The 12694-nt window shown below is 41.8% G+C and overlaps 1 protein-coding gene across 2 annotated transcripts in view; it reads right to left on the bottom strand.

The window, feature by feature from the left end:
- Positions 1-12694, bottom strand: part of TTC24 (tetratricopeptide repeat domain 24) — a 115325-nt gene that overhangs the window by 17947 nt on the left and 84684 nt on the right. For both annotated transcript variants that reach the window (XM_069218033.1, XM_069218032.1), the window contains exons 6-8: positions 9744-9863; positions 5438-5538; positions 3767-3924 (exon numbers count right to left, since the gene is read on the bottom strand). In XM_069218033.1, the coding sequence (XP_069074134.1) occupies positions 3767-3924; positions 5438-5538; positions 9744-9863 (379 nt within the window). The remainder of the gene's footprint in view (positions 1-3766; positions 3925-5437; positions 5539-9743; positions 9864-12694) is intronic.

A 12694-nucleotide genomic window follows, 5' to 3' on the forward strand; every position in this document is an offset into this window, starting at 1 on the left:
ATGTAATTGTGCAATAAATGTATTTTCTACGTTGATCGGAAGGGTATGAAACAGGTGTGAAACTCTTAGAATAATATTCATTTTGACTACATTAATTCTCCCCAGCCATGAAATGAATAACAGTGTCCACTTAGAACATCCTTTCTAGTATCTCCAACAGAGGAGAAAAGTTAGCCCTGGATAGATCCTGTACCTGTGGTGATATTTTTATATCTAAGTATTTAATATGGGGTTTCCCATGTAAAAGGGGACAGCACTCAAAACCTTGCACCACATCAGGGAGCAAAGACAAGTTAAGGAGACTTCCTGCAGGCTATGCAAAGGCCCGAAAGAAGATATGGTTCACCTGATTTGTATTTGTCCAGCCTTAAAAGAAGCCCGCAGACAACTATTAAAACCGCTTTTTATGAGAAATGGGACTCGTTCCTGTCGGTCAGCGGTGATGTCAATGTTTGATCCTAATGATGCACAATCAATATGCAAATTTACAGGGAGTGCAGAATTATTAGGCAAATGAGTATTTTGACCACATCATCCTCTTTATGCATGTTGTCTTACTCCAAGCTGTATAGGCTCGAAAGCCTACTACCAATTAAGCATATTAGGTGATGTGCATCTCTGTAATGAGAAGGGGTGTGGTCTAATGACATCAACACCCTATATCAGGTGTGCATAATTATTAGGCAACTTCCTTTCCTTTGGCAAAATGGGTCCAAAGAAGGACTTGACAGGCTCCGAAAAGTCAAAAATAGTGAGATATCTTGCAGAGGGATGCAGCACTCTTAAAATTGCAAAGCTTCTGAAGCGTGATCATCGAACAATCAAGCGTTTCATTCAAAATAGTCAACAGGGTCGCAAGAAGCGTGTGGAAAAACCAAGGTGCAAAATATCTGCCCATGAACTGAGAAAAGTCAAGCGTGCAGCTGCCACGATGCCACTTGCCACCAGTTTGGCCATATTTCAGAGCTGCAACATCACTGGAGTGCCCAAAAGCACAAGGTGTGCAATACTCAGAGACATGGCCAAGGTAAGAAAGGCTGAAAGACGACCACCACTGAACAAGACACACAAGCTGAAACGTCAAGACTGGGCCAATAAATATCTCAAGACTGATTTTTCTAAGGTTTTATGGACTGATGAAATGAGAGTGAGTCTTGATGGGCCAGATGGATGGGCCCGTGGCTGGATTGGTAAAGGGCAGAGAGCTCCAGTCCGACTCAGACGCCAGCAAGGTGGAGGTGGAGTACTGGTTTGGGCTGGTATCATCAAAGATGAGCTTGTGGGGCCTTTTCGGGTTGAGGATGGAGTCAAGCTCAACTCCCAGTCCTACTGCCAGTTCCTGGAAGACACCTTCTTCAAGCAGTGGTACAGGAAGAAGTCTGCATCCTTCAAGAAAAACATGATTTTCATGCAGGACAATGCTCCATCACACGCGTCCAAGTACTCCACAGCGTGGCTGGCAAGAAAGGGTATAAAAGAAGGAAATCTAATGACATGGCCTCCTTGTTCACCTGATCTGAACCCCATTGAGAACCTGTGGTCCATCATCAAATGTGAGATTTACAAGGAGGGAAAACAGTACACCTCTCTGAACAGTGTCTGGGAGGCTGTGGTTGCTGCTGCACGCAATGTTGATGGTGAACAGATCAAAACACTGACAGAATCCATGGATGGCAGGCTTTTGAGTGTCCTTGCAAAGAAAGGTGGCTATATTGGTCACTGATTTGTTTTTGTTTTGTTTTTGAATGTCAGAAATGTATATTTGTGAATGTTGAGATGTTATATTGGTTTCACTGGTAATAATAAATAATTGAAATGGGTATATATTTTTTTGTTGTTAAGTTGCCTAATAATTATGCACAGTAATAGTCACCTGCACACACAGATATCCCCCTAACATAGCTAAAACTAAAAACAAACTAAAAACTACTTCCAAAAATATTCAGCTTTGATATTAATGAGTTTTTTGGGTTCATTGAGAACATGGTTGTTGTTCAATAATAAAATTAATCCTCAAAAATAAAACTTGCCTAATAATTCTGCACTCCCTGTATCAAATTCTTGACTGCACACACCAAAGACGTAAACCTGCCATCCGGGATGCATACATAATCACGCACTTTTTTGCATCTTAGAATTAAGAAACTGATTTTAGATCCTCGCATGGTTTCATGGCCAAGGAATTTACGGAATTTTATAGAATTTTAGAGATGTTTTATTTTTAAATATGTTGTATTATGAGATGATTGTTATGGTTTTTATTAACTAAACAATAAAGATTATTATTAAGACAAGTTAAGGAACTCAGAGTTATCCATCATTATTTTGTATCTTCCACCTCTTTAGGGATAGAAGGATATCAACTGTGTAAAGAGCTATTTTATATTCCTCCAAGCAAAAGGTTATACCTTGTGCAGTGTTGTTGTGGGGAATGAGACAGTAGTTCAATACTTAGCGCAAAACGAAGAAGCAACAATAAGGGACCCTTTCTCTTGCTTCTACTGACTTATAATTAGCAAGAGGAGGCCATTCAGTAATTAGGCATCATCTTGGTCTCACTCTGGGGGCCACATGCAGTCAGCAAGAGGTTTGTCAATGAGAACCTCCAGCTCACCTGGTCATAGCCCTTCTCTTCACCCAAAGATGCCAGCAAGGGTGATTACCTCTTCCCTGAAACCTTTTCCAGGAGACCAATCAAGCACCTGATGTTATCAAGAAACTATTTTTGATAAAGCCACACTGATCAGCACGGATCAAGTCTGGCAACACTCCTTGAAGTCGAACAGCTAGGTTCTTAGTAAGTGGTTTAACCTTAACATTGAGGGGGCTATTGGTGGAACACAGGTATATGATACTGGTTCATTCTGTAAAGATCACTATTAATATTTGGTGCAGATTCACTTTCTAAAACTGGTAAATAAAAATGATGTTGTATCCGATAATTCAACCTGTTAGGTAAGTATATAATTATTATTGTTAACTCCGCCCATACCTCAACAGGTAAGTGGACTTAAGAATAATTATATAATTACCTTGCAATATATTGGTAGGTTGATGTAGTGGATACAGTACAATGACCTCTGTTATAGTGACCCTGTAGCATTCCAGAGTAGAGGGCCTGCGCGCCATTCGATTTGACCCATGATTATTCTAATTAAATATGATCTAAATGATTAGATTTGTATGGCTTGAACCACACATGTGACTCTGACTCTCAGTGGGTGTCAGTTCTTAGAGGCATTTTGCGCTATGAGCCACAATTGCTTTTAACACGGTGCACAGTATTCTAATTTCTTTGTTACTTGGAGCTAATGAATTGAGATAGATAGATAGATAGATAGATAGATAGATAGATAGATAGATAGATAGATAGATAGATAGATAGATAGATAACTGGTATGGCAATTTCAAATGTTGGGAATATTACAGTCTTAACGTTTATAGTAAAATTGGTTTTACATTTACAAAAACAGATTTTCTCTTTATACAGAAATTTAGTAATCAACAGGCACAGACCTTTCTACATTTCAGACTAATTAAAAGTGTCTTTTTAAAACATTAGCTTACCAAAATCTGAAAGCCCTATGCTCAGATGTTTAAATGATCCCAGACAATCACACTAACTTTATTGACCTTAGATGGATGAAAGGTCACATCAGCTGTGCTTGGATCTAAACCTATAACATGCAATTCACACTTAGTTCTTGGCACTAGAGGCCTTTATTCACTCATCACAAAACTACTGTTGAACATTTTGGAATGTTACCTGAAGTTTCGCCATCCGTTCTTAGATGAGGATCTATTTCGGTTCTTTGGTTGTCCCCCTGTTTTGTTGGTTGTGATGTGGGCGCCCACTGTACAGGTTCAGGACTTGTGGGATTATAATTCTCCTCGGACAGTTGGGCAGGACCTTGTCTCAGAAACCTGTTCGCACCACAAAAAACTGGGTAAGCATCTACTTCAGCCGTGTGTGGAATACATGAAAAGTATTACTGCTGTTGCCCTTGTTCCCCCACATATCACCATCTAGCCTTAAGCACATACCTCTAAATGTTGGTTAGTTTGGTGCTTACCTACATAGAAGTGATATTCCATGCCAAATTAATGAGCAATGTATGAAGGGAGTTCTGATTGCGTAGCTCACCAGAACTGCAGTGTTATTACGTTTTGGATCTTAACCATAATGTACTTTCAGCTAACGTTTTTAGTGGAAGCTCTATGTTTTCTAATAGCATGTTTTTTCTGATCTGAATAAAGAACGACAATTTCAATTCACAAAACCATATTTAGTTGGTATGGGTGGGGGTAGGTCTCATTACAATATACATTTGCCCCAACCACTGGCTTTGTGTTGCAAGATTTGGGAGCAGGGTATCTCCTGTGTCTTTTCCCAAAATGCACCTTGTATGGCCACTGATGATGTGTAAAGGACACAGGACGTGGCCTCTACCAGAACCCTGCACTCATACATTGTGCCCGAAGATCATGCTGTGCTGTTACATACGTTCTACTGCCATGCACAGCTTGATCAGTGAACAAGGTGTCACCTTGGGCCACACTCTGCCACCCCACTACCATGATGCCACAAGAACACATTACGCACATCTTTAGCCATATGCAGCAGGCTCTAGATGCAGGCAACACCCTCAGCTCTGACTATGTGTCCGCAGAATACACATTAACTTTGGCTGTGCATCCAGCCTCACCCTGTGCACAGCCCTCTTTCTCCCAGAACTCGCTAGGCACAGCCTTCAACCCAGAACTCTGACAGTCCATTTCACCTTTGGGGGTTCCTTCTTCAAATCTTTCTAGAGCTGTGAATCGCAGACCAGCTCTGCATATCCTCTGTGGCAGTGGTTCCCAACCTTTTGACTTCTGTGGACCCCCACTTTATCATTACTGGAATCTGGGGACCCCCCACTGAATCATTAATGAGATTTGGGGATTCCCCACTAAGTCATTACTGAAAGCTGGGGACTTAATATGTTAATATTATTTAATGTTGTAAGCAGTCGTAGACCCCCCTGAGAAGGCTTGGCGGACCCCCAGGGGTCCACGGACCACAGGGTGGGAACCACTGCTCTATGGCGCTTATCAACATTTATGGAATCCGGGGGGTCAATGAAAATATGTGGTTCCCCATTTGCACATGAAATATGTGTAACATAAAATCTGTTTTCATTTTAAGGACTGCATACATGCATGTCTGAAACCATAGACAATGCAAAAGAGTTGTGCTATGGTCGTGTTCCTCACCATAATTTCCTATAAAGGAAGGTGTACACTATAGAGGTACGACTGTACCTCTGTAATATCAATAGGGTTATAATTATATTTTTCTAAGGCGCAGATCGAACTTAAAAACCAAACGAGTACTGCTTTAAGAAGAAAGTTTCATCCTAGACATGTCTAGTCTAAAAGACTATCTTCTACTTACACATTGTTGTTTTGCTGAGAATTCATCTGGCCATGTAAATCCCATTGCTTCCATGGTACGTGTATGTGATTAGTAGTCCATGGTTTCCCAGGCAGCGGGTTCTGTGACAAGCAAGACAAGGATTTTACCAACCCATGGTAGGTACTCTGGGAACATTTTAACAAACCTTACTGATTCATTATTTTTCATTTATATAACCTGGGCATTTCCCAAGGGGAAATTGTTGCCACTCCCTTAACTACCTGTTAGAGAAGGGGAGGAGGAGCCAGACGCAACCATGTAATGTAGGGACAAAATGTATAAACTATAGGAAACATGCAGCAAGCATGCTTTTAAGATGTTACTTAAATTATACAGTTTAGGGATTGTCAATCAAAACATATATATATATATATATATATATATATATATATATATCATCCAAGGTACTTCTTGAAAAGAACCAAAAAACTTGATTTATAGTATCCCCTACGGGAACTATTATGGGCTAGAAGAAACTGCAGTTTGGATGCCACATTCGAAAATGAGGTTAAAGTGATGACTAAAAGATTCATTGAAAGAGGTTACTCGCAGGCTGTAATAGATAAAGCCGTGAGGAGGGTTAGACAGACCAAAAGGGAAGACCTTATGGTAGATAAGATGGAAGATATTAAGAAGGAAAACATAAAGATAAGATTTATAACCTCATATCATGACAGAGTGAAAGAAATTAAGAAAGCATTCTTAAAATTTTGGCCAGCTCTCAGGACTGATGAAAATATAGGAAAATTACTGGATGAGTATCCGGCTTTTACGTTTAGAAGAAGCAGGTCCTTGAAAGATATGTTAAGCCACAGTTTAATATCAGCAATGAGAGAACACAACCTATTCAAGGTTTCTATATATGTGGTAAATGTAAAGCGTGTAAATATAGTTCCAACTGCAAGGAGGTACTATTTCCCGGGACTCATAAACCGTTTAGAATAAGGAAGCATGTTTCATGTTTATCAGACTATTGCGTTTATGCCTTAAAATGTCCCTGTAATAAATTTTACATTGGTAGTACCATACATAGCAAAAAAGCGCATTCTGGAACATATAAGAGCGATTAGAAATGAGGATAAATCCTATCCTGTGGCTAGACATTTTAAGGAATTTCATAACAAAAATGAAAGAAAATTACAATTTATGGTCCTGGATAGGGTCATATTGAAAATAAGAGGTGGTAATAGGACGCTGGACTTAAGGAAATTGGAATCACGGCTGATTATTAGTTGTAACACAATGGAACCTATGGGTTTAAACAAGGATGAATAATTATCTGTGCATTTATATTGACTGATCGTGTAACATTGATATATTTTGAATTTAATAAGTCTGAATTTCAGTTGAAATTATTACATTGTGGGCTAAAAGTTTGTTGTTTAACAGTTTCCCCTTTTCTTCTTTCCATTATTGGCAGGATGTATGGTTAACTAAATAAGAAGCAAAAGAGCTATTATATCTCCAGGGTACATTTGGACTACCCATAAGTATACTGACAGGAACAAGATGAGTGATTCCACATGAGGTATGATTATTTGAATAAGTAATAAATGAGTTAAAGTATTGGTAAAAAATTAAAAAATTCAAATTGAAAAATTTAGACATGTGTATATATAGGAGGGAAAGTGTTAGAATAATTAGTGGTATAGGAGTAGAAAATAACATGTAGGAATTGTGGGTTTAAGTATGTTATATAATCTAAGTTGCACTTGTTATTGTAAGAATTCACTTTAAGATGGCTGCCACTGTTTCAGGTAGTAATTGTAGTCCACTTTTTATGTTAATTATGTTAGTTATGTTAGTTATAATGGAAAGGGAAAAAGGGTTTTTGAATATCTTTGAAAATCTCTGTGATCAAGGGAGCAGAGTCTCCTGACACGCGTTGGAGAATATCTTTTTGCCATTTTTGTGTTTTTCTGCCTGATTAAAGACACTGGGATTGTAGCAAGTAAGTGGCTGCGACATTGTCTTCTTTTCAAGAAGTACCTTGGATGATTTATAGGTGCTCGTGACCCTGTTGCAGCCTGCCGTGTTGGATGCTGACTCACACGCAATTTTATATATATATATATATATATTACCTACTGGCAGTTGCCAGTAGGTAGTTATAGTTAGGATCATGTTTCCATAGGAAAAGCATTTTTTGACTTGCCTATGACGAATCTTCACAAAGTTTTCCAAAAAAAGTGTGCTGGTGATTATTGTAACGGATGGAAAGTTTTGGGTTGATATGTCAAGCGGGGGCCGAGAAAAAGGGAGGATAAAAAAAAGGATGTTTCCCATGGTAATTTCCATAGGAGTTTTGAACACGACTACAGTCCAAACCACTGGATGGAATTACACCAAATTTGGCAGAAAGATAGATTTTGACCCGCAGATTGTGTTTTTTGTTATTTGGTGTGAATTTGTTCAGTAATTGTTGAGAAATTAAAGGAAATCCAAATCTGTATCTTTAGTGCCACGTTTCTTTCTCAATGACTTTGCGATTATCACGGCTTATTTGCGAATAAACCAGCCATTACAAATGCCATGATAGGCTGGCTGCAACCTGAGCAGAAAGTTGCGGCCGCCATTTAGGTAATGGGACAAGGTTCCCAGGGCTGAAAATTAAAATCAATAGTGGTATAATGGGTCAGGGTAGAGGTACCCTGATGCTATGGTTGGCATATAGGGGCCTTTGAGGGACCCCTGAGGTGTATAATATGTTGAGAAACAGGTACTTCTTTCCTACGTTTGATCTTCGCAAATTCATGCCTACCGTCAGCAGGGCCCTCCTGTGTAACATCGCTATGAATTCACGAATATCGGTTAAAAAAAACAGACACATTCAGACACTAATTCATTCCATCATAGATGCACTCAGACTCATGCACCCACTCATACACCCAATCAGAGACTCAAACAACCACTTTCATACCCACTCAGACACCCACGCACCAACTCACAGATCCACTCAGACCCTCACACACCCACTCACAGACCCACTCAGTCACTCATGCACCCACTCAGACACTCATGCACCCACTCACAGACCCACTCAGACACTGATGCACCCACTCAGAGACACATGCACCCACTCATAGACTCACTAAGACACCCACACACCCATTTACAGACAGACTCAGACACTCATACACCCACTTACAGACCTACTCTGACGCACCCACTCAAAGACTCATGCTCCCACCCACAGACCCACTAAGACACTCACACACCCATTTACAGACCCACTCAGACACTCATGCACCCACTGACCCACCCACCCACCCACTCACAGACCCACTCAGACCCTCACGCTCCCACTCACAGACCAGCTCAGACACTCATGCTCCTACTCAAAGACCCACTCAGACCCTCATACACCCACTCACAGACCCACTCAGACACTCACGCACCCACTTACAGACCCACTCAGACAGTTACGCACCTACTCACAGACCATTCAGTCTTGCATCCACTCACAGACCAACTCAAAGGGTCATGCATCCACTCAGAGACTCATGCACCCACTCGGAGACCCATATGCCCACTGACAGACACTCTCACAGACCCACCCAGAGACTTACCCATGCAAGGTTGGGTGATTGTAAGGGGTTGGTTGCAGCCAACACCTGCTGTGCAGGGCCAAAGGCTGTGCCTGGTTGAGTAGTTATAGCGGGTTGGCTGCAAGAAACCTCAATCGAAGAAGGAGCAAAAAGTATATATATATATATATACCCTCATCAAAACAAAAGAAAGAGTAGCAAAAGTACCTGTAACTGCTACTTATGGAGCTGGAAACCGAGCTGCCATTGTTAAACAGATTGTAGCAATAGAGTTGCAATACACACAACAGCACGAAAGAAGAGCAGCAAAGCAATGCCAAGTCACAGACCTTACACCAAAGGTAAGAAGTGGAAAGTACACAAGTCAGGAACTGACAAAGTACTGTAAATTCCCTGAAGCTTTGATATGCCACTAACACAAGAAGCTACATTGCAGAGTATCCCCACCTTATCCACTTAAGAGAGCCTGTTGGAAGCTATTGCTCCCTTGCCAATGAGGTAGTGGTTGAAAGAATCCTACTCTTGCACTGAGTTGTAATGGAATCCATCCTAGTCTCCTGCTCTCAGGGTAGTAGTGAAAGCCATTGTACTCTCCCACATCCAAGAGAGAGGTGGGGTTATCCTACTCTCCAGCGTGCCCCGTATTGTGGTGGGGAAACCATCCTACTCTTGCCCAGAAGAACCAGAGCAAATGTGTATGTGCTACAAGAATAAGTCAAACTTCAGTTTCTACTTACGAGAGGTGCAGCTGCGATTATCCCACCACCGTGGGAGTAGCGACTGTTCATCGATAGCTTGTACTGGAGGGCATCTGCCAGCTTGTTAACAATTCGCTCCTGTACAGCTTCAGACACATCCTGCAAGAGACAGTGACGTTGCTGACATTATGTGGTTGCTGTTAAACACCTACAAATGAGCCTCTCTGTGCCTCTTACGAAGTGCCAATCTTACCCTGTATCTTCCTTTGAAAAATTAACATAGAAGAAATGCCTTCCACGTTATAATCTGCAGTCTACTCAGCTATCTATAAATGCACATCACGAGATTTCACAACATATAGAATAATCAGGGATAAGAGGTATTACATGTAGCATTATATGGCATCATTTAAAGTTCCCTTTGGCAGATGTCCCATTTGCAGTTGTGGCAGAATACATATATTTCCACCACACCTCTAGAGCTTAAGGTGTTTAAGAAAGATATATTATTAATAGTATAGAATATGAAATCTACAATCATAGAAAGTCGCAATAGCCCACAGTGATTACGCAGCTACACGTAAAATGTTTTTCCATCAATAAAACCATGCAGGCAGACACAATTACCTACATTAGAGCAGGTGGAATAAGATTAATCAAACATTCCACTGCTGGGACCGAGTGTTTATTCAATGGATCAGCTTTACAGTTTTCACCATTACGGGTTGAAAGCAAATATAGGTTTCTGACATTATTCCCAAATAACTGCAAGCTGTGTAAGCACGACCTGGTAACTTGCATCAACAGTATAATATCAAGAGTTTTGGGCGCCAATACTACCACAGCACTTCAAAAGCAACCATTAGCTTGCAAAGACACACTAGAGTGTTTCTTTCCAAATGCACACATTTACAAAAGGTAAAAAAGAATTACTGAGCCACCCGTAGTGATTTCAACCTCTTTTCTTTGCCACAAGCCTTGCACCATGCCCATGGTACCCTTTTACTTTATTTTTAATGTTTTTTATTGACGTTGTTGCAATCAATTAATCGAATACAAAGTAGTATAATAGAAAGCAGCACACAGCATCACCAAGAAAAAAGAACAAAAAACAGATAAACAAATACAAAACTATATAAAACAAATTCTCATAGAAATAGGTTCGCCCAGACCCTATTTAACCGCCCTCGAGCATTAAGGGCTCGATCATGTTGAATAGCTGCTGCAAGCTGACAGATCTGTGAGAACAATCGCCACCGTTCAGAAGCCGTGGGAGGAGCAGGTTGTACCAATGCTCTTGCAATACAGAGGCGGGCTGTAATAATCGCAATTGACACTACAGAAATGGCTCAGATTAATATAATGTTTGTGACCCATCATAATATCCTTAACCGACCACTCAACAGGATATTACAGACGAAAAGATAGCAGCTGCGCGTCACCAGACCAGAACGTAAGAGTAATATTAGCAGCATGCTGGCGACACTTCAGGCAATGCGTTTTATAATTCAAATGATTTCTACACCATTCACAGATCCTATCTGGTGTGTAATATAGCATGCATAATGTACAAAATTGTTGCAATTTAAGACTGACTGAGCATACTGACCGATTAATGACATCAAAAGCAGGCGAGATTTCGTCAGCCGATATGACCTGTCCCATTTGGTAGCTAAAACAGACCTATCATCTGCCATCTCAGCCGTCATAATACGATACAGGACCCTGATTGAAAGTTATCAGTCTAATATAAAAAAGTAGGCCAGAATGTCATGATCACTAGCCCCAGTCATAAAGACTAAATTGTGTATAAGAAAATCACGAACTTGTAAATATTTAAAAAAAGACTGCTGTGGAAGATCATATAGGGGGTCATTCTGGGTCGACGACCACGGAAGCACCGCCAACAGGCTGGCGGTGCTTCCTTTGCTATTCCGACCGCGGCTGTAAAGCCGCGGTCGCCCAGCCGGGTCCGGCGGTTTCCCGCCGGATTTCCCCCGGCTGGGAGAATCCTCCATGGCAGCGCTGCTTGCAGCGCGCCATGGGGATTCTGACCCCCTTCCCGCCAGCCTGTTTCTGGCGGTTTTCACCGACAGAAACAGGATGGCGGGAACGGGTGTCGTGGGGCCCCTGGGGGCCCCTGCACTGCCCATGCCGCTGGCATGGGCAGTGCAGGGGCCCCCTAACAGGGCCCCAGCAGGATTTTCACTGTCTGCTTTGCAGACAGTGAAAATCGCGACGGGTGCAACTGCACCCGTCGCACCCCTGCAACACCGCCGGCTCCATTCGGAGCCGGCTTCAATGTTGCAGGGCCTTTCCCGCTGGGCCGGCGGGCGCTCTTTTGGCGGTCGCCAGCCGGCCCAGCGGGAAAGTCGAAATGGCCCCTACGGTCTTTTGACCGTGGAGCGGTCTTTCGACGGGGGAAGTTTGGCTGGCGGCAAATGCCGTCCGCCAAACTCGGAATGACCCCCATAATGTTTGCAGTGACGAGAAAGCACATACACCGTCTGAGTCGAAAAGCTGACCAACAGTTGTGATGCCCCGCATCACCCATGTAAGAAACACTGAATCCTGAAAAATAAATGGAAAAGTAGGATTACCCCAAATTGGTGTAAGTGGATGAATTGCCTGCAGGGAATACCTGGCACAAATTCCATGCCAGATCCTAAAGGCATCTCTGATAATCTTAAACCGTACCCTCTTAAAATAAATATGGCAGCTGCATTGGATCAGAGCGAATCAAAAATCATACCCTAAAGTTAGTTGGTACTCGACTGCATAGCCACCAGGCTGATGATTCGTAAGGATATTTTTAAGATGTGAGCCAAATGCAGCCCAGAAGTACAACTTAAAATTAGGGAGGGAGAAGCCGCCTTGGTTAGACGGAAGTTTTAAAAGACTGATGGCCATTCTAACCCTCCGATACCCCAGATAAAACTGTCAATTGCCCCCTCAAAAGGCCGGAAGTAATTATCAGGAACCCGTAATGG

Source organism: Pleurodeles waltl, chromosome 12 (assembly GCF_031143425.1).
Source record: "Pleurodeles waltl isolate 20211129_DDA chromosome 12, aPleWal1.hap1.20221129, whole genome shotgun sequence".
Lineage (NCBI taxonomy): Eukaryota > Metazoa > Chordata > Amphibia > Caudata > Salamandridae > Pleurodeles > Pleurodeles waltl.